Source organism: Cetorhinus maximus, chromosome 20, assembly GCF_964194155.1.
Source record: "Cetorhinus maximus chromosome 20, sCetMax3.hap1.1, whole genome shotgun sequence".
NCBI lineage: Eukaryota > Metazoa > Chordata > Chondrichthyes > Lamniformes > Cetorhinidae > Cetorhinus > Cetorhinus maximus.
Genome location: NC_135898.1, coordinates 74,343,141 through 74,362,995, shown reverse-complemented (window position 1 = coordinate 74,362,995; position 19,855 = coordinate 74,343,141). Strand labels below are relative to the sequence as shown.

Sequence of the window (19,855 nt, the reverse complement as noted above, 5' to 3'; positions counted from 1 at the left end):
AAAGATCCTGCTCCCAAAGTGACCCCAGAAACCTTGATGCTATTCGTTTTATGCCACTGGGATCAATTCCTGAGGAAGTTTGGTCATAAGGAGTTTAATAGCTGGCTAAAATTTGGAACATAGAAGCAGGAATAGGCCATTCAGCTCCTCGTGCCTGCTTCGCCATTCAGGTAGATCATGACTGATTATCTACCTCAATGCCATTGTATCCCCATATCACTTGATGATTAGTACCTCGAAATCTATCAATCTCTGTCTTGAATATACTCAATGGCTGAGCCTCCGCAGTTCTCTGGGGTAGAGATTTCCGAAGGTTCACTACCCTCTGAGTGAAGAGATTCCTCCTCATCTCAGTCTTAAATGGTTTGTCCCTTATGCTGAGACTGTGTCCCCTGGTTCAAGGTCCATCCAGCCAGCGGAAACATCTTTTCTGCATCTACCCATCCGAGTCTCTCAAGAATTTTATAAGTTTCAATGAGATCACCTCTTATTCTGCTAAACCATAGAGAGTACAGGCCCTATCTCCTCAATCTCTATTCATAGGACCGTCCCGCCATCCCAGGAATTAGTCTGGTGAACGTCCGCTGCACTCCCTTCATGGCAAGTATATCCTTCCTTAGGTAATGCCGCTATAACTGTACACAATAGACCAATAACTTGTTTAGTTATAAATTGGAGCGAAGAATAATTCAAACATAAACAATGCTATCTGATTGATTAATTTTGTTTTTAGTGATGATTTCATTTCTTTGAGCCAAATATTCAAAATCCAAGAATTTCCAATAACCTTATTTTTAAAGATGAAAGATTTTGAAGGCCTGAATCTGCTTCAATTGCGAGGGCAGTTTGAAATCTCAAGAAAAATAACCAGAAGCCAGTTAGTAAAGGACTGATGGTTTTATGTTCCTGAAAATAAAGGAGCAGCACTGGGGGGATAGAGTTGCATCATTCACATCTGGCAATTAAGCATCGCCTAAAAGGAGTGTAAGAGGTTGAATGGGTCAGAAGGCACACCCACTACTGAATGAGGCCGATTCTCCTTCCATTTATTTACATGGAAAGGATATCAGGCAGCTTCTGTCACTGCTTTGTGAAACGCTCCATCAGATCTCCCGCTTTACACTTCCCCTAACACCCATGTGGGAAACACAAAATTCAGTCCTATGTGTTCCGAAAAAAATATTTACAAAGGGTTAGCTTAGTCCTTAGAAGGTCAATCTTGCTAATATTTTGATTATAAGGACAATTATGTGGAAGGTTAGCTATGTAAATTTTATATATATAATATAATATATAACTGGATTGCTATATAACTGGTATTTAGGTGTGTCTATTCATCATTTGGAAAGTATATTTGCTTGATATTTCAAACATAAAATGAGAGCTGATGTGAGTCCTCAGAGAGAAAGCAAAAGATAAACCTAGTACTGAAATGCTTTTACCAGACAAGGTTTGCTGTTCATTTCCCAAGTGCATTACTGAAAATGTACCCACATCTCAAATCGAGGATAGACACTGTCAAAGGTAGAGGGAGTTGGAACTCGTCCGTGAAACTAATCTAAGGTACAACAGGCAAAATAATTTAAAGTTGAAAAACATTAGAAAAGGCCCAAAAGAATTTCTTTCAAAAATTGGACACTTCAATTCTACCTCCGTCATGAAGATACCTCAACACGTCAGAAATTGCATTTTTATAAGGCCAACTACCTCCACAGAAGAAGTGATTTGTTTCTCATTGTGAGATGGTGCAGCCTGTTTCTATTGTGCAATATAACATTTTGCAACAAACATGTGAACAGAACAATTTGACATTCCTAGCGAGTGCTGTGTGATTCGAGGAGGTCTGGCACACTTTCTTTCGAGCCATCCTCTTATTCAATCCCCTGAACTAGCCTCAGTTGAAGGACCAATGGATGATGAAAAAGACCTGAAACCCACTACTCACATCCGCAACCTAACAGGCTGTACACAGTCCAAACATTGCCCCTGGCTCAACAAGTCACCTCACTTCTAAATTCCATTTGTTCCAAACCTCCATCATAGAAAAGACCCTGAATATGACAAATCTTTAAGATCTACTGTGAAAAAATACCGAAAACTAGGCAAAACCCTCATTTTGTGGGTTTGCAGGTACCTCATACCATAGAACCATAGAACACTACAGCACAAAAAACAGGCCATTCGGCCCTTCTAGTCTGTGCCGAAATATTATTCCACTAGTCCCATTGACCTGCACCTAGTCCATAACCCTCCAGACCTCTCCCATCCACGTATCTATCTAATTTATTCTTAAAACTTAAGAGTGAGCCCGCATTTACCACGTCAGATGGTAGCTCGTTCCACACTCTCACCACTCTCTGAGTGAAGAAGTTCCCCCTAAACCTTTCCCAATTTATATTTATATTTATTTATAATTGGGCACAACCAAAAAGTGGCCTGGAGTTTCTCAGAATGGGGACAAGTCCTGTTGTTGGGACCACGGTTGGGGGGGGGGGGGGGGGGGGAGGGTGCAGCGGGACCACAGCAGCAATTTTCCTGTTTAAGGGTGGCAGGTTGGCTCTGAGAGGGCTGGCAGCTCTGCAACTTCAGCAGCGGCATCGAGGGGGGTGGTCGCTGCTGAGACTGCAAGGAGAGTGAGAGGCCGCCTCCATTTTGAGGCAAGCTTGCAGGGGAGTCAGGATTCTGTTTTCCTGCTGGGCCAAGCACGCAGGCCCCAGTGATCAGAGGGGCAACCCCTCCCGCAGCGGCGTCAAGGCCCCGGGGAACGGCCTTTGCCACTGTGACCCCCACCTTGGGCGATCGAGCATCAGGCCCTGATGGCCCTCCAGACCCAGGAAGCAGCAGGGAGGCCCCCATCCCTGCAGCTGTCAGCCTCCCCACGTGACAGGGAGCTGCACCACCGCCGGCAAAATGCCACCAGCCTCTCAAGATGGCCCCCCCCCCGAAAGGCCCTTAATTACTTCAATTACCTGCCTGCCTCCAGTTGTGGGACTGCATCAGGGTGTCGTCCCAATGTGGCTCCCTGCTGTTTCCCACCCCCTCCCACTCCATCTCACCCAGGGGGGCTGGTAAAATCCCACCCAGCATGTTAATTCTATAGAAATGGGTAAAAAAAAAACTTCTTGAAATGATACACAGCGTTCCTGGCTCATTTCATTGAACAATGATTTGCCAAATATAGTTTTCCTTACAGACAATGCTCCATTAACTCATTTGTTGCACCATAAATGTTCACTAATGAACAGAACAGCTGCTCGCTGAAGCTGTATTCTGCATACTTTTTGGAAAACGTAGTGAATCCCTTTATACTTTCTGTTCAATTCAGAAAATGCAGCATTGAAATGAATACCTTTGAAATACCCTGTGTATTGCTGGTCAGCACAAGACTGGCAATGAACTCCACACACTGCACAATTCGCGTACAAGCCTTCTCTTCATTCTGGGCCATCCACAGTATGTGTTCATCCACTAGCATCATGTTGCTGGCTATTTCCGTGATGGATTCTCCCAGCTGTGGAACAAAATATGCTCATTTATATTTGGATGATTCATCTCCAGGTATCGCCTTGCGCTGCAAACATAAATGCCGTTTTTTTTTAACTGGTACATTAGCATTCAATAAAAAAAAATGAAGCCAAAGATGACTATAAATATCTGTTCAAATATCAGCCTTTACTGATTCAGCCCTACCTGCTTTTCCTAAAATGACTGACTTCTCCATTTTATAAGATAATCAAACCAAAAGCAGAAAATCGTATGAAGCAGACTCAATGTCAAGCCAACTGTTATCGTTAATGTTCAGGCCTAGTACAGAGTGTCAGAGTTTCATTTTTTGTCTGCTTAGATATAAATGGTTCAGTTACGCACCCAATAGCAGTTTTACACTGGTACAATTTGAGAGGGTTCCGAATGGCTATACCTCAGTGTAATGGTGTCTCAAATGCACTTTCCCCAGACTGGGGGAATGTAGAGTTCTGCACATTTATAAAAACACAAGTGAGGATGGCTGTGTTTGTTGGAGGCTAGTCACCACAGGACATAATTGCAAGAGCTCTTCAGGGCCATGTCCTTAGCCAAACTACCTTCAGCTGCTTCATCGAATGGATCTCCTTTATCACAAGGTTAGAGTGCAGCTGTTAACTGACAATTCCAGAGTGTTCAGTTCATTCACAATTTGTGATAATCAAGTAGCCCCTGCCAGAATACAACATGCTCTGGATAATATCTAAACCTCGGCTGACATGTGGCATATAACATTTGCACCATATAAAAGCCTGCTAAAGACCATCTTATACAAAAGAAAGCCCAGCCAACTCTCCTTGATCATCAATTGCCCCATTATCACCAAGCCACCACCAAGTCCCCAAATATCGACATCCTAAAAGTGAAACTGATTAGAAGCTGAACTGGAGCAACTATATCAATGCCAAGACTACAAGAGCAAGCATGACGCCAGGTACTCTGCGATGAGTGGCTAACCTCCTGACCCCTCAAGCTCTATCCACCATCTACGAGGGACACGTCAGGAATATGATGATATGATTCTCTCCTCACCTGATTGAGGGCAGTTGCAACAACTCAATCCCATCCAAAACAGAGATTGATTGGTCAGTGTCTGTGTCACCAGACTTTAGATCCACCCCCTCCATCACCAGTATATTGTTGCTGCAGCCACAGCAACTCACCAAGATTAGCTCAACAGCAACCCCCTCCCCGAAACCTCCCTGGTCGAGAAAGACAGGAGTAGCAATGTTGTGAGAACACTATCACCACCAAATGACTATTCTGCCTTACGCACAGAGTAGTTCCTCACCTAACATTGTAGTTGTGTTTCTGAAAACTGCAACTTTAAGTGAAACAATTCAAGCAAATCAGGTATTCCGATTACAACCAATGTAAAAGCTGTAGTTAGGTTCTGAAGGACCTTTCTTATCAGAAAAAACATGAAAACATTATACCCTGTTAGTTGAATTACTGTACATTCATAAATTCTTATATTCATAAATAACTATTAGAACAAAATAAACTTAAAAACATTAAAGAAATGTGCTAACCCCTTCTACTTACCTCCTGCTCGCTGACTCTCTCCCACTGGCTGCTTCTCCCGCTCACTGAATCTCTTCCGCTCACCGGCCTCTCCTGCTCATTGCTTCTCTCTCTCGCTCCCTCCCACATGCCGCCTTTTCCACTGGCTGGCCCTCCCACTTGCCCACTCTCCTGCACGCCGCTTCCCTCTCCTGGATCCTTGCAGTGTGAGGACTTGGGAGAGGGGTGGTGAGAGGGGGAAAGTGAGTGAGGGAGTGAGAAGAGGTGGGGGAGGGAAAGCAGCGAGTGAGGCCACAAAGAGAGGTTCGGGGAATGGGAGAGGCCGCTCCAAAATGGTGCCGTTCACGTCACATGAAGCTACGTCGGCACTGTCACAAAACGACATTAAAGCCGAAATCCTGACGCTAAGTGCGTGTACCGGCCCCACCACATCGCGAGGCTAAAGTGGAACGTTGCTAAATGAGGCAACTTAAAATGGGGACTTACTGTATTGGTGTCCCTTCAGCATCACTGGTATTCCCTGCCATGGTAGCATATTTACCACAGGACAGCTGCTGTTCAAGGAGAAGGCCCACCACTAAATTCTCAGGGCAAGATGGATGGGCAATAAATTAAGCTTGCCAGCATTGCCAGAAAACAACATTTTAAAAAGTCTTAAGCAGGTGTGAAGTTGTATTTATGGGCCAGCGAAAATATTATTAGAAATTTTAGAAATAGTCCGGTAGGTAATCTGTGCTCTTTCTATTTTTTTAAGCTTGAATTTTGAAATTAAAAACTTGACCTTGCTGTGTTTACATAATAAAAAGTGGTGACAGTGACCTTACTCGAGGTCACCTCACAATGCAAAATGCTGAGCTGCCAATGATGCCAAAATCAGCAGAATCTGTTCTTTGTATTTACCATTAAGGTTTTTAAGTAATAGAAAACACACAAATCATTTTGGCTGTGGTATAACTTCACTATCACCAACATAAACTGCAAACAAATGTGAGAAGGGCATATGTCTCACAAATCTGTCTATTGAGACTTTCGGAAAGATGGGAAGGTTTGGAGAATAGCAGTCACTGCAAACACAACTAGCTTAAGTGACTGAATGAGGATGCATTTTTAAATTAACCATTTGCAATGGGACTGGTATTATTTAACCTGCCTTGCTGTACACACAAATAAATATATTTCCCCATTTTGAAAGTTGCAAGTGGTGAATAGAGAAAGCAATATAACTTGATATTAAAATGTTTCAAGTCGTGTTGCAACTATACCCATTCAGGTGAGTAATGAATATTCCATCACGTTCCTGACTTAACCCTTAATCTTTTAAAAAGGAGAGAGAAAACATATTTCTGTGACTGCTGTAATGGTGAGTAGTTATTTTCAGAACTGAAAAATGGATTGCATTGAGCATTTTCTTAATGTGACTAAATCTGCACCATGTGACTGACTGTAACATGATAACGAATAATCATTTCACAACCAGCACAATAGCAATATTTTCTATGAAGCAGAACAATAACTTGCACTTTATATAGCAACATTAACATAGTAAAACATCCCAAAACATTTCACAAGAGTGTCATCAGATGAAAATTTGACTCTTAACCACATAAGGAAATATGTGGATAGGTGACTAAATGTTTGCCCAAAGAGGTAGACTTTAAGCAGCATTTTAAAGCAGAAGACAGGTGGAGAGGCAGCAAGGTTTTGCGAGGAAATTCCTAGAGAGCTGAAGGCACTGCCATCAATAGTAGGGCAAAAGATATCGGGGATACAGAAGGGGCCAGAATTGGGGAATGACAGAGTTCTCCCTAGGGATAGTGGAGGCTACAGAGATAGGGAGAGGTGAAACCCATGAAGGGATGCAAAGTAAAAGATGATCATTTTAAAGTCAAGTCTTTGTTGGACCAGGAGTCAATGTAGATCAGCAAGTGCAGGCGTGATAACTTGAATCATAGAATGGTCACAACAAATAAGGAGGCCATTTGGCTCAACATGTCCACATCTGCTTTCTGCAAGAGTAACTGGGCTCATACCACTTCAGGTGCTTATTCAATTCTCTTCTAAAAGCCATGATTAAATCTGACACTACTGTCCTTTCAGGCAGTGCATTCCCAGATCGTAATCACTCGCTGCATAAAAACAGTGTTTCTCATGCTGTCTTTGGTTCTCTCGTCAATCACTTTAAATCTGTGCCCTTTGGTTCTCAACCCTTCCACCAATGGGAACAATTTCTCTCTATCTACTTTCTCTAGATCACACATGATTTTGAACACCTCTATCAGGTCTCCTTTTAATCATCTTTTCTCCAAGGAGAACCACCCCAGCTTCAACAATCTATTCACAAACAGAAGACCCTCGTCCCTGCAATCATTCGTGTAAATCTTTTCTACACCCTCTATAAAGCCTCACATTCTTCTTCAAGCATGGTGCACAGAATTGAGGCTGGTCCATTGTTTTACAAATCATAACGTCCTTGCTTTTTTAAAATTCATTCAGGGGTTGTGGGCTTCGCTGGCTGGGCCAACGTTTATTGCCCATCCCTAGTTGCCCTTGAGAAGGTGATGGTGAGCTGCCTTCTTGAACTGTTGCAGTCTACATGGTGTAGGTACACCCACAGTGCTGTTAGGGAGAGAGTCCCAGGATTTTGACCCAGTGACAGTGAAGGAACGGCGATATACTTCCAAGTCAGGATGGTGAGCGACTTGGAGGGGAACTTCCAGGTGGTGGTGTTTGCATCTATCTGCTGCCCTTGTCCTTCTAGATGGTAGTGGTTGTGGGTTTGGGAGGTGCTGTCTAAGAAGCCTTGGTGAATTCCTGCAGTGCATCTTTTCACTCTATGCCACAATTTATAAACCCCAGGATCCCATATGCCTTTTTAACTGCATTTTCAATCCACCCTGCCACGTTCAGTGATTTGTGCTCAGATTCACCAAAGTTTTTCTGTCCGTGCACTTCCTTTAGAATTGTACCCTGCCTCTCCTTAGTCTTCCTACCAACTCATACTACTTCACATTTCTCTGCATTAAATTTCATGTGTCACATGTCAATCCATTATAGCAGCCTATCTGTGTCCTCTTGAGATCTATCATCCTCCTCATAGTTCAGTATGCTACCAAGTTTTGAGTCATCTGTAAATTTTGAAACTGAGCCTTGCACATTAACATATGGAGGAGGTCCTATGGCACAAGTGGGTAGTGCCCTGCCTCTTAGTCAGAAGCTCAAGGTTCTAGTCCCACCCCAAGACTTGATGGCCAAAGAATGCACATTCATGACGCAGCCAAGCAGGTTGATATCAACCTGCAAATCTGTCCAACACACGCCAATGTCAGGCAGTAAGAGAGATTCCTGGTCAGCCAGGAATGAAAGTTGGAGTCTCTGCCATCTCCATCCATAGACTACAACATGCATGTAAAAAGTGGAAGTTGCCACAGCAACATGGATTCCTTGAGTGAAGTATAACATACCCACCACTACATTAATATATATCAAGATAACCAGTAGTCAGTCCCCTAGTACCGACCCTACATACCCTCCTCCAGTATGAAAAATAATCATGTGCCATTACTTTATGTTTCCTGTCACTCAGCCAACTTTGCATCCATGCTGTCACTATCCCTTTTAATCCAAGGTCTTCAACCTTGCTAACAAGCCGGTTATGTGGCACTTTATCAAATGCCTTTTGGAAGTCCATGTACACCACATCAACTGCATTACCCCCATCAACCCTCTCTGTTACCTCATCAAAAAACTCTATCAAATGAGTTAAACATGATTTGCCTTAAAAAATGCAAAGGCTTTGATTGGTTAATCCACATCTGTCCAAGTGACTAATTTTGTCCTAGATTATCAATTCTGAAAGCCTTCACACCACTGAGATGAAGCAGATTGGTTTGTAGTTGCTGAGTTTATCCTCACACCCATCTACAACCACCCCCATTATCTAAGAAGGATTGCAAGATTATGGCCAGCACCTCCACAATTTCTACCCTTACTTCCCTCAGTATCCTCAGATGCATCCCACAGAATCTTTGGGTTGACCCTTTAAGATCAGATGAGGGCGGATTATTATTGAGACCTATGACAATGTTGTGAACAGTCTAGGTCGGCCTCACACAGTGAGAGGAATGGAATCAATTGTTTGGGAATGGAGTTTGTGATGGTAACAATGGGCTTCATTCCACCTGAAATAATGCACTTACATTACTACAACAAAGAGATACAAAGATTAAACTCTAAATTTTGTTCAGATTGAATGCTTGCTAATGGTAATTTGGCTTCCTCACACAATCAAATGCTCTTCATGCCAGCACTACTGTTAATGTCAAACAATGATGAACAAGAATGTTAAAGCAGGTTAAAGCAGGTAGAAAAGAACAGAGAAAAATGCAATAAAAGAAAGCTAACCTTAAATACTAATTTTTATAATGTTACAAAGGGAGACCTCAAGGGATGCCATTATCTTCTAAAAAGAAATTCAAACTCCCATTTGCCAATTGAGAGAACTCTGCCATAAGGATTCACATCTTAAACAAAAACCTTTACTGTACCAGAATTAAACAAAGCAAGTACTACTAAATTCACACTGAATTTTGTAAACACTTCTTATTTAAACCTAAAAATCTCAACATAGTGTTTCCCAGTCTGTTTTTAATTCCACCCGAGAGTTCACCTGTACGTTACCAGGTCTTGAAAGTTGCTTCACTTCTCCCTGGGCCAAAACAAGGAGTGCCACAGCTCTTGGGAATTCACCTTGATTCTCCTCAGTTTCCCAGTGTGGGATTTAGACTTGTAGAGCTCTGTCTCTCTCTCTGCAAGGGTTCCACTGCCAATCTCGTCCACTAGTTTTACTAGGCAGATCTGACAATTTTACTTCCTCATGCACGTGGACTTTTCATTCCAAGCATGGATCCCACTCACAATTCCTGTTTAGTACTCCAAATCAAGGACACTCTTGATTCCTAATTGCCTGTAGGCATCTTGTTCTGGCAGCTGGCAGATACACAACTGCCTTATTACAGTCTTCCAAACTGACTAGCATTTTCTGTGAGAAAACATACAGATAAGCCCAAAACAAAAAACTGCCTCCTTGCAATCTATCCCCACAGCAATGGCACACCTGGGATGTCCCAGATAGTGATTTCAATTAATTAACTTCAATTCCCAAACTTGTCCTTTGGTCTGAAAAGTATATGGATACTCTAAGATCGTCCCCTGTTTATCATTTGCTTTCAAATCTTACTTTGATCTGGGACCCATATGAATAATTTATATTTTGTGAAGCTAACTGTAAACAATTTTGTCTCTCCCAAGGCTCAAAAACAGGTTACCCATTGTCGACTGTTTTCAGCACTTCTAACTTTGAATTTATTAACTAAACATGGGCTACCCTTTGAATTGCAATTACTCTAGGCGTTGTTTACGAGTTTCTCAAACCCCGCATTTTTACCCCCACTTAGCTTACATTTAACATTTGAATTCCCAACTAAAGGTTTTATTACTAAAGCATGTGAATCATGAAATTAGACATTTTCATAACAATAACTATTTTTTTTAAAAAAACTAGTCCTTTCGGTCAAGCTGTTGCATTCGTAAATAAGCAGGGAAGTAAAAATACCTAATTGGTGGTTTGCCAAATACTAGCTGCAAGTGAAACTTCAGATAATGTTTTCTTTTCAAATATCATTTCTTCTTCCAAAAGAAATGCCAATCTATGATTTGATTTCAAGCCTGGCTAGCCTGCCTCTCTATGCCCCAAGGTTAACTTGCCTGTTTTTAGCCTTTGTAAAAACAGAGTTTAATGGCTTGTTCAGAACAGTCCAAACCAAACATCCTGCACTGAGCTTTAGGCCAATCTCCTCTTTTGTTTGCATACAGTAAGTGAACGCTAAGCACAACCATACAAAGTTCCGCATTAGTGGATAAATTAAGGTGAATTAAAATACCAGATTATACAGGATCTATTATCTCATTCATACATCAAAAGTAGATTTTCTAGGTATTAGAGGAGAACTAAACCTTTGGAAAATATTAAAATAACCTTCCTCGCAATTCTCTGACCCAGTGCACTGCCCAGACTTTTTTGAGGAATCCATTTGTAAACATTTCAATTTGCCTCAATTATGGTGCTGCCTGTGGGGGGGAAAAAATCTAGTTTGACAATGGGCAAGTTTTTTTATTAATAACAATTCTAAGGTTTGAATTTCCATGGTGGCTCTTCTGATACCCCACACATGACATCCACACCATGTCGCCTGCATATCCAATGATTTTCTGTTCAATTAATGATGAAAGATTAGAAACGGAAATTCAGCTGCTAAATGAGATGCTGAGCAGGACAGTCAGACCTATTTACTGGAAACAGTTTATAATGACAGAAAGGCTCCATCTTCCTGAGGTTTAACATCATTATTCAGGCATTAATAGGTGACAGGATACTTATAGAAATAGGTAACATCTGGCAACAGGGAAAAAAATTAATATAAGGCTTATCATAATATTTGCTGAAATCTTGTTCCAAAATGCTTCTCTCTAATTTTTGCATGTGGTATTTGAGCCTAGTTTGGAATGTTCCAAGCTGATTATTATTAAAACAATGTGTGGCAACTGCATAATTACATAGAAGTCCCATGATGGATATGCTGTGGACATGGACCAGTTTTTCTGAAGTGCTTCATGTTTTCCTTTACACCACTTGAGATGCTTAGAAAAACAGAAGAAACCACTGTTTCAATTTTAGGTAAAGCATTAAATAGAGTGCACAAACAATATCTGTTCATAATAATTCACAGAGATGGTCCTGGTGCTCATGTAGAGGATACAGTACATGTCCAAGGAAATCGATCTTAAATTGCAGTGCTCTTATCAAATTGCACCTTGAGCACTGTCACCCATTACTGTCACCTAAGAGGGGCAGTGTATATACAAATAATAAGACTGTTCTCTAACATCAGGGTTATGAAGCACCTCTATTGAGGCACAAAGGATAGAAAATGCACAGAAAAAAACAATTTTGGAACATGACTTCAAAGTAAACAATGAAACCAGAACAAAATGACAAAGAGGATATATTTAGGCAATAATATAAAGGCAAAATACTGCGGATGCTGGAAATCTGAAACAAAAACAAAAAATGCTGGAAAAACTCAGCAGGTCTGACAGCATCTGTGGAGAGAGAGAGACAGAGATAACGTTTCGAGTCCGTATGATTCTTCTTCAGATATATTTAGGATTATTAGGAAGTTCATCTTCACATAAAAAGTTGCTACATTATGGTGTGAAATGGAGCTCAAGCTCCATTTAGGAAAGGTTTAGGAAACTGCCAGATACTGTGGTAAGGTAACGCACGTTCTTTCTGAATGGATGAACTATAATGGGTGAATGGATGTCCTCATCTGCAATAATAATACCTCATGAAATTAACTCAAGCAATGACTTTGTCATCACTTTCTGGGCAGTTTTTCACCTAACTACTAAGGCTGGGGATTGGCTGCGCCTTGTAGAAATTCTCCAATTTTCATTAGCACTGATTTCAATGGAGAGCGATTTCTATACAGGCTTCTGATCCATAATGTTGCTTTTATGCTGTGCACTAAATGAGCAATCTATCCATAAATCTCAAATCGCGTTCTTATTCATGGTCTTCTAGTTCAGTATTGATTTAATTAACAGCAGACATTGTAACAATGAATGAAATAGAAAAAAAATATTTTCAACATGCTGTGCTAAAAATGAAATCTATCATAAGAACTCGAAAGAAAACTCATAATTTATTCCATATGATTAAAAAACCTAAATATTAATCTAATAAGTTTTAAGCCCAGAATGAGGAAATATAGGAGCATGAAGAGACTCAAGTATGGGATCCACATCCAGATTTTGATACTTTACATCTTTGACTCGATCCACAAAGATGATTAACTTCTGAATCATGCGAGCCACAAAAATAACATCCATCATGTCTGCGAAGTTAGCTGCAGTTCCTGTGTAGGTCATCAGTTGGTGAGCAAAAGCAAGAGCATTGGTGGCATTCACTGGAATCTGAAATCACATATTACTTTTAATTAGCACTTTCAAAAGTACAAAAATGATAAACCACTTGTGTTCATGATCAATTAACCATAAACTAAATGTAGAGTGCAGGCTGCAATTTGATTTCCACACATGTAAACCCTTCTTTGGTTGTCAGAGTGAAAAGACAGGCGGGAGGACTTGCACATAATCCAATATCCATTTTGTGGGAGAGCATTCAGATAGAATAGACAAATCCTTGTGTTCAATATAGACACTATTTGCATAGGCCATTCCCTACAAAAATCAGACTTTGTAACAAAGTTGAACACTAAATAAAGGGGGACTTATAAGACAAGTGGAAGACTGGTACATTCAGTTTCTATACAGGGCTGTGGTTACCTTTATTTTGGGTATTTTGGGTTTAGGTTTTCTCTATGTAGTAAATTCTTTCTTGAAATAGAACATACTATGCAATAATAGTTGAGATATATAACTGACTTGTGTCTGAAAGTGACAGTTTGGTCATAACCACTTCTTACAAACTACTGTGTTACATAATTACTTTGCTATGTTGCAATAAAGTCAGCCACAATTTTACACTCACATTTGTTCAAGTGCAGTGACAGTTGTACATCAGCGACTATTTTTACCTCTCTGCATTTCGGTAAATGAGACAGAAAGAACATGAACACACATTGCACTTGTTTCAACTGAACAAAATAAGTGGCAGCCATTCGCTGGTTCATTCCTTAGGGCAATGCCCTGACCAATCAGAGTCAAGCTGCCTGGTTTACAATTCAAACAGTGTTTGACAGTTAACTGTCAGTCACCATTAACTTGTGCATTCTCCATGGAAACGCCTCTACCAATCAGCGCCCATGTGCCAACCAATCAGCACTCCCTTCACATACAGTATAAAGTTGTTGCTTCCCCTGACATTGGTATTCTTGCGATTGTCCTGATCAGTTCAAGACAAAAAGCTTTGACAAAATGTCTTTTTTCAGCAGTACTCAAGAAAGACTTATTAAATTTCTAGCCAAGGTGACTACCTTGATCAAAAAAGGTATCAGGCAAAATAAACAACCTTACGGATAACGTTCTCAGACGAACATATAAACCAGGAGCATGCCACTTGGCTCCTCGAGTCTGCTTCACCATTCAATAAGATCATGGCTGATCTAAATGTAACCTTAACCCCATATTCCTGCCTACCCCCGATAACCTGTCACCCCCTTGTTAATCAAGAATCTATCTAGCTCTGCCTTAAAAATATTCAAAGATCTGCTTCCACTGCCTTTTGAGGAAGAGAGTTCCAAAGACTCACTACCCACTGAGAGAAAAAAATTCTCCTCATCTCTGTCTTAAATGAGCGACCCTTTATTTTCAAACAGTGACCCCTAGTTCTAGATTCTCCCACAAGAGAAAACATCCTCTTCACATCCACACTGTCAAGACCCCTCAGGATCTTAAAGGTTTCAATCAAGTCACCTCTTACTCTTCTAAGTTCCAATGGATACAAGCCTAACCTGCCCAACCTTTCCTCATCAGACAACCCAACTATTCCTGCTATTAGTCTAGTAAACCGTCTCTGAACTGCTTCTATTGCATTTACATCTTTCCATAAATAAGGAGACCAGTACTCCACACAAAACTCTAGGTGTGGTCTCACCAATGCCCTGTACAACTGAAGCTTAACCTTCCTGCTTTTTTAATCAATTGCCCTCACAATAAATGATAATATTCTATTTGCTTTCCTAATTCCCTGCTGTACCTACATACTCGTCTTTTATGATTCATGTACTAGGACACCCAGATCCCTCTGAATCTCAGAGCTCTGAAATCTCTCATCATTTAGATAATAAGCTTCTTTTTTATTCTTCCTGCCAAAATGAACGATTTCACATTTGCCCATATTATACTCCATTTGCCAGACCTTTGCCCACTCACTTAACCTATTGATATCCCTTTGTAGTCTCCTTATGTTCTCTTTGCAACTTACTTTCCAACCTATCTTTGCGTCATCAGCAAATTTAGTAACCATTCCTTCAGTCCCTTTATCCAAGTCATTTATATAAATTGTAAAAAGTTGAGGTCCCAGCACTGATCCCTGTGGCACACCACTTGTCACATCCTGCCAACCAGAAAAAGACCCATTTATGCCTACTCTCTGCTTCCTGTTAGCTAGCCAATCTTCTAACCATGCCAATATGTTAGACCCTACACCATGAGCTTTTATTTTCCGCAATAACTTTTGATGTGGAACTTTATCAGATGCCTTCTGGAAATCTAAATACAGTACAGTACATTCCTTTTATCCACAGCACATGCGACTCCTTCAAACAACTCCAATAAATTGTTTAAACACGATTTCCCTTTCACAAAACCATGTTTACTCTGCATGATTGCCTTGAATTTTTCTAAGTGGCCTGCAATAACATCTTTAATAATAACTCTGCACATGATGAAGTGTACATGGACAATGGTCATAAAGTGAGAAAGCTGATCCAGGTGCACTGTGCTTTTATGTATCTTAACAGCTGAAATTAGGACCATTATCAGACAAATAAGTCCTAGCAGTACTTTAACTAACTGACCTCATTGCTTTTACAATGTCACTTCCTTTATACTTAACCTATCAACTTTGCATCAATCCATGACCTATCAAATACTACCATTAGATACTACCATTAGGTATTTAGAGTGTATTTAAGCATGAATGTCATATTTTATTTGCAATTCGATGACATAAAGTGATCATTTTTGTTTTGCAATTTGCTTACATTTCACTTAAAGGGCTGAATTTTCGCTCCTGAGTCGAGAGTGCAGATTTGGGAAAATTCCGACCCCACAAACCCGACTCAGGAGAAAGTGGCCCACACGGTCAGTTTTTCATTCGGGGGAGATGGGGTGTGGGGTGGGGGAGGTGGGTGGGGGGTGTGGAGGAGTTGTAGGCAGGTGCTAACGGAAGTCAGGTCCACTGCCCCCGCAAAGCGTTCAAAGGTAGCCACAGGGCTGCCAGGTGCCAAGACGGGCTGGTTAAAATGACCACCTTGGTGCTCTGGGATTACATCCCAGTTGTTAAAAAAAGCAGTAAAAGCAAAAACAGTCCTCAAGCCCTCACACCGCCTCACCGCCATGCCAAATACTCCGCATGCCTCTACAAGCCAACTCAAGCCATTTCATGACCCCCACCCACATCTCATGGCCCCTCATACCCTCCATGCCAACCTATGCCTCCATGGCCCCTCATACCCTCATGCCAATCTATGCCCCTCTACCTAATCCTCCAACTTAGTGCCAACTCATGCCAACCCATGCGCCCCACTCATTCCCATGACCCTTTATAGCCCCTACTGCAGTTTAAGCCATCACTTGGAGTTGGACAGGGAGGATTGCAAGAACACTTCACTGTGGTGACCAGGATTCCCAGCTCTGGATACATAGCCCTAAACGATGAAAAACAAAGTCATTTCTCAATGATGTCTATTAAGAGTTACAACTGGAACAAATCTCAATCTATTCAGGAAATACAGATCTATTGCATAAAGCTAGAATCCATCATGGACACCATAGATCAGAGTTTGCTACTGTATTAGGTAATCTTTATAATCTATATTGATGATAGCATTACTGACTAAAATATGGATATGCTGGATAGCATGTGAAACAACAGTAAAATGAGTGCTGGATACTATTTTGTACAAATTCAATACTGTAGTAGTGCTAGTACCACCAAGATCCAGAGCTCAAAACAATCATGAAATTTCCAAGGCAATCCAAACACTGCAAGGTCTCTGTGTGCATCTGAAGAAAATGTTGGCTTCATTTCGCATCACTGCTGTAACTGCAGTATAAATGCCGTCCAAATCTGGAGCCAGGGTCCAACTTGACAACAGGAAAAAGCAGGACACCATGGAAGAAATCTCATTCCATTTTGCACTGCAGTCAGTTTGAGCTTTCACCTTCAATATACACAGCATAATTTTAATATCTGTGTAAAGCTAAATCCATCTTGCACTTACACTAAGCTTGTAGTGTGATAATTGACAAATTCATAGATTCTTACAGTTCAGTAACAGGTCATTCAGACAGTCAAGCCTGTGCTATTGATTTTTTTCCTACATGAGCCACCTGGTTTAAATACACAATACTGCTCATTCCCCATTCCCTCTACTGTTCTTCTTAAACAAACTAATTCTCTTTTTAAATAATTTATGGCCTCTGCTTCAACAATAGTTGAACAAAATTTCACGTTCTAACAACAGAAACAAAAATCTGCCAATTATGTGGTTTTGAAGTTTCTCCTTTTGGGATTAAGACACATTATTGGAGCAACGCAGGCAACTTCCCTTTGTACCTTGCTCTTGTTCCAGTTGACTCATTTACAGATGCTTCAGCAGGTATTCAAAAGCCTTGACGCTCCTTACCTTGATGAGGTAAATTGATGGGGAAGAAAGTCAGGAGGATATCAATTCTGGGCTTCGTATTGAAATTGTCACATTGAACACCCTGTATTGCCTGAGAATTCATAAGAATACACCTGCAGTGGAAGGTTCTTTCCTGTGATGAGGATTCGAGCTGAATATACTGTTGGATTTTTATCATACCTGATGTGACCTTTGATAAAGTCACTGAGGTCAAAGTTGAAAACAGCATATCGTTGAGCATTTTCACCCTTGACCTTGCTGAGTAAATATACAAAATAACCAAAATGCTCCCTCAACTAAGAAAATGGAGTCAGTCCTGCTATATGGAGCATCATCACACAACGAATTGAAGATATTAATCTATTAACGTAACAAAACCAGGCATACAGACTATATGGGTAGAAGCTGCAATTTCCTTAATCTTTGTGACTTTTTAAATAAATGTAGCTCAGCAGTGGTAACAAAGCCAGCCAGATAACATCTGAGTAAATAGGGCTAATCTTCCATTAAAACACAGCAACTAGAGTGAAGAAATTATTCACAGTAGTTTTATTCGTTGAGTTAACCTAAAACCTTCTTATGCTACAGATATTTTGAGGCCTAGTGCTACAGGCCCAGATTTTGCACACTGCTGACCTAAAGCACGATGCAAGTATAATAATTTGCATAATATTTTTCTGGTTTATTGTGAAGTAGGTTTATGGGGGTAAGTATAGCTGGGCCTATCTGTGTGATTTAATTACATTTGGAGTCAAATAGACTGCAATTTGTAAATCATCAAAAGAAGCTAGGTGCTTTACATGCTAATGAGTAAACATGGATGCTAGCTTAGCATGTAAAGTGTGAAAAGGATTTGCATTTTTAGATAAATGAAGAAACTTGGATTTCAAAAGGATCTTAGTCTGTTTACAACTAGCCAGATAAGCAAGGCTAAGGAGTGTGTTTATTTTTCCCGAAGGTTACTGACAATATTGACAACATAAAAGTCTTTATATTATGAAGAAGATACAGTTTCAAAGACATATAGAACAATAGAATTTACATATCAAAAAGACAGAAACATGTATAAAGAAGAATGAAAGGTTATGAGGAAGAAGGCCATGTAAGATCTAACGGGAGTGTGTGAAATAGCCTTAATGAGGTGGGAAACAGCAGTCGGGGCTGTTTTCTGGGCACACGCCTGCCTCCGGTGGGGAATTGATTAAATTTAAGATTTTCATGTGTGAGAGCCCTTATTTGGCATTGAGACAGGATTCCTGCCAAATTAAGGGTGGTTTGAGAGAAGCTCCCGGAACAAGGCAGGTAACTGGGAGAGTGCCGCAACAAGAAGGTGCCATCCCAACCATTTAAAAGAAAACTTGAAATAGAAAATGGAAAAAGTAGCCAGGCCACCGCTGTGTAGGTGGAGGGTGGGGTGGGCAAGGGGGGCCGGGTTCTTCTGCTTGGTGGCCTATGGTTGTAGTCCCACCCAGGCAGGCAAGCAGGCAGGGAAGGCCTGGAGCACGGTCCCCTTGTCCTACCACTAGGTGCCTGCCTCCAGGCAGTTGATCTGCCACCCTGGCATGTTGGAAAACAGGACGCCAACAGGAAAATCCCAGTCGATTTCCTTAACATACCTTTAACGATGCTCCTAACAAGTCTAATTGCCTGCCTGCCTCGTGAGGGCAGGCGGCCATCCCAGGCCTTGAACCCGTGTCGAAAGAAATGGCTGATGTCAGGGATGAGGTCGGGACACTGACACACTGGCCAGCCTCATAATTTTCGGGCCCTGCCTGCCTCTGTTCCCGAAGTTGGTGGCATCTGGAAATTCAGCCCAGGGGGTCTCTGGCATCATTTTACAGAGAGGAAAATAAAGATTAGGCCATCCACATGGAGTTAAGGTAAAACCTGAAATATCCAAAGAAAACTTAAAAATATCTATTATTTTGAAAATATATGGATTTTTTAATCGCAATGAAGAAATTTGACACTCCACAAATGAAAATAAAAATTTTTTTAGGGTCAGAGGTTGTCCAGCGGTAATTATAACTTAGCACACCATTAAAATCCCAGTTACATCTCATTCAATAAGGTGTAATGTTTTTAAACATTTTTTTTTTACATAAGACCAATAATCTAAAAATTTAACACATGTCAATTCAAGTATTTACTAAGATTTCAACCTGTGGCAACTTCCAAAGTGCATCCAGAGGAAGTGCAGGGAAACAGTGACAGCAACTTCTGGATTTCCATGTTTAGCCGTACATGTGCAAATGCTAGAAGTTACTGTCAGCTTCACAATTGTAATGAAAGTGACTGTTGATTGTCTCACCTTCATTGCAATTGCAAAATTCAGGCCATAATCTGGGCTCAGTATGTTGAATCCACTTATACAG

The 19,855-nt window shown here is 40.9% G+C and overlaps 1 protein-coding gene across 1 annotated transcript in view; it reads right to left on the bottom strand.

Annotated features, from left to right (window-relative positions):
• Positions 1–19,855, bottom strand: part of adgra1b (adhesion G protein-coupled receptor A1b) — a 537,318-nt gene that overhangs the window by 197,861 nt on the left and 319,602 nt on the right. Inside the window, exons 10-11 of the mRNA XM_078564920.1 lie at positions 12,931–13,080; positions 3,350–3,511 (exon numbers count right to left, since the gene is read on the bottom strand). Of these exons, the coding sequence (XP_078421046.1) occupies positions 3,350–3,511; positions 12,931–13,080 (312 nt within the window). The remainder of the gene's footprint in view (positions 1–3,349; positions 3,512–12,930; positions 13,081–19,855) is intronic.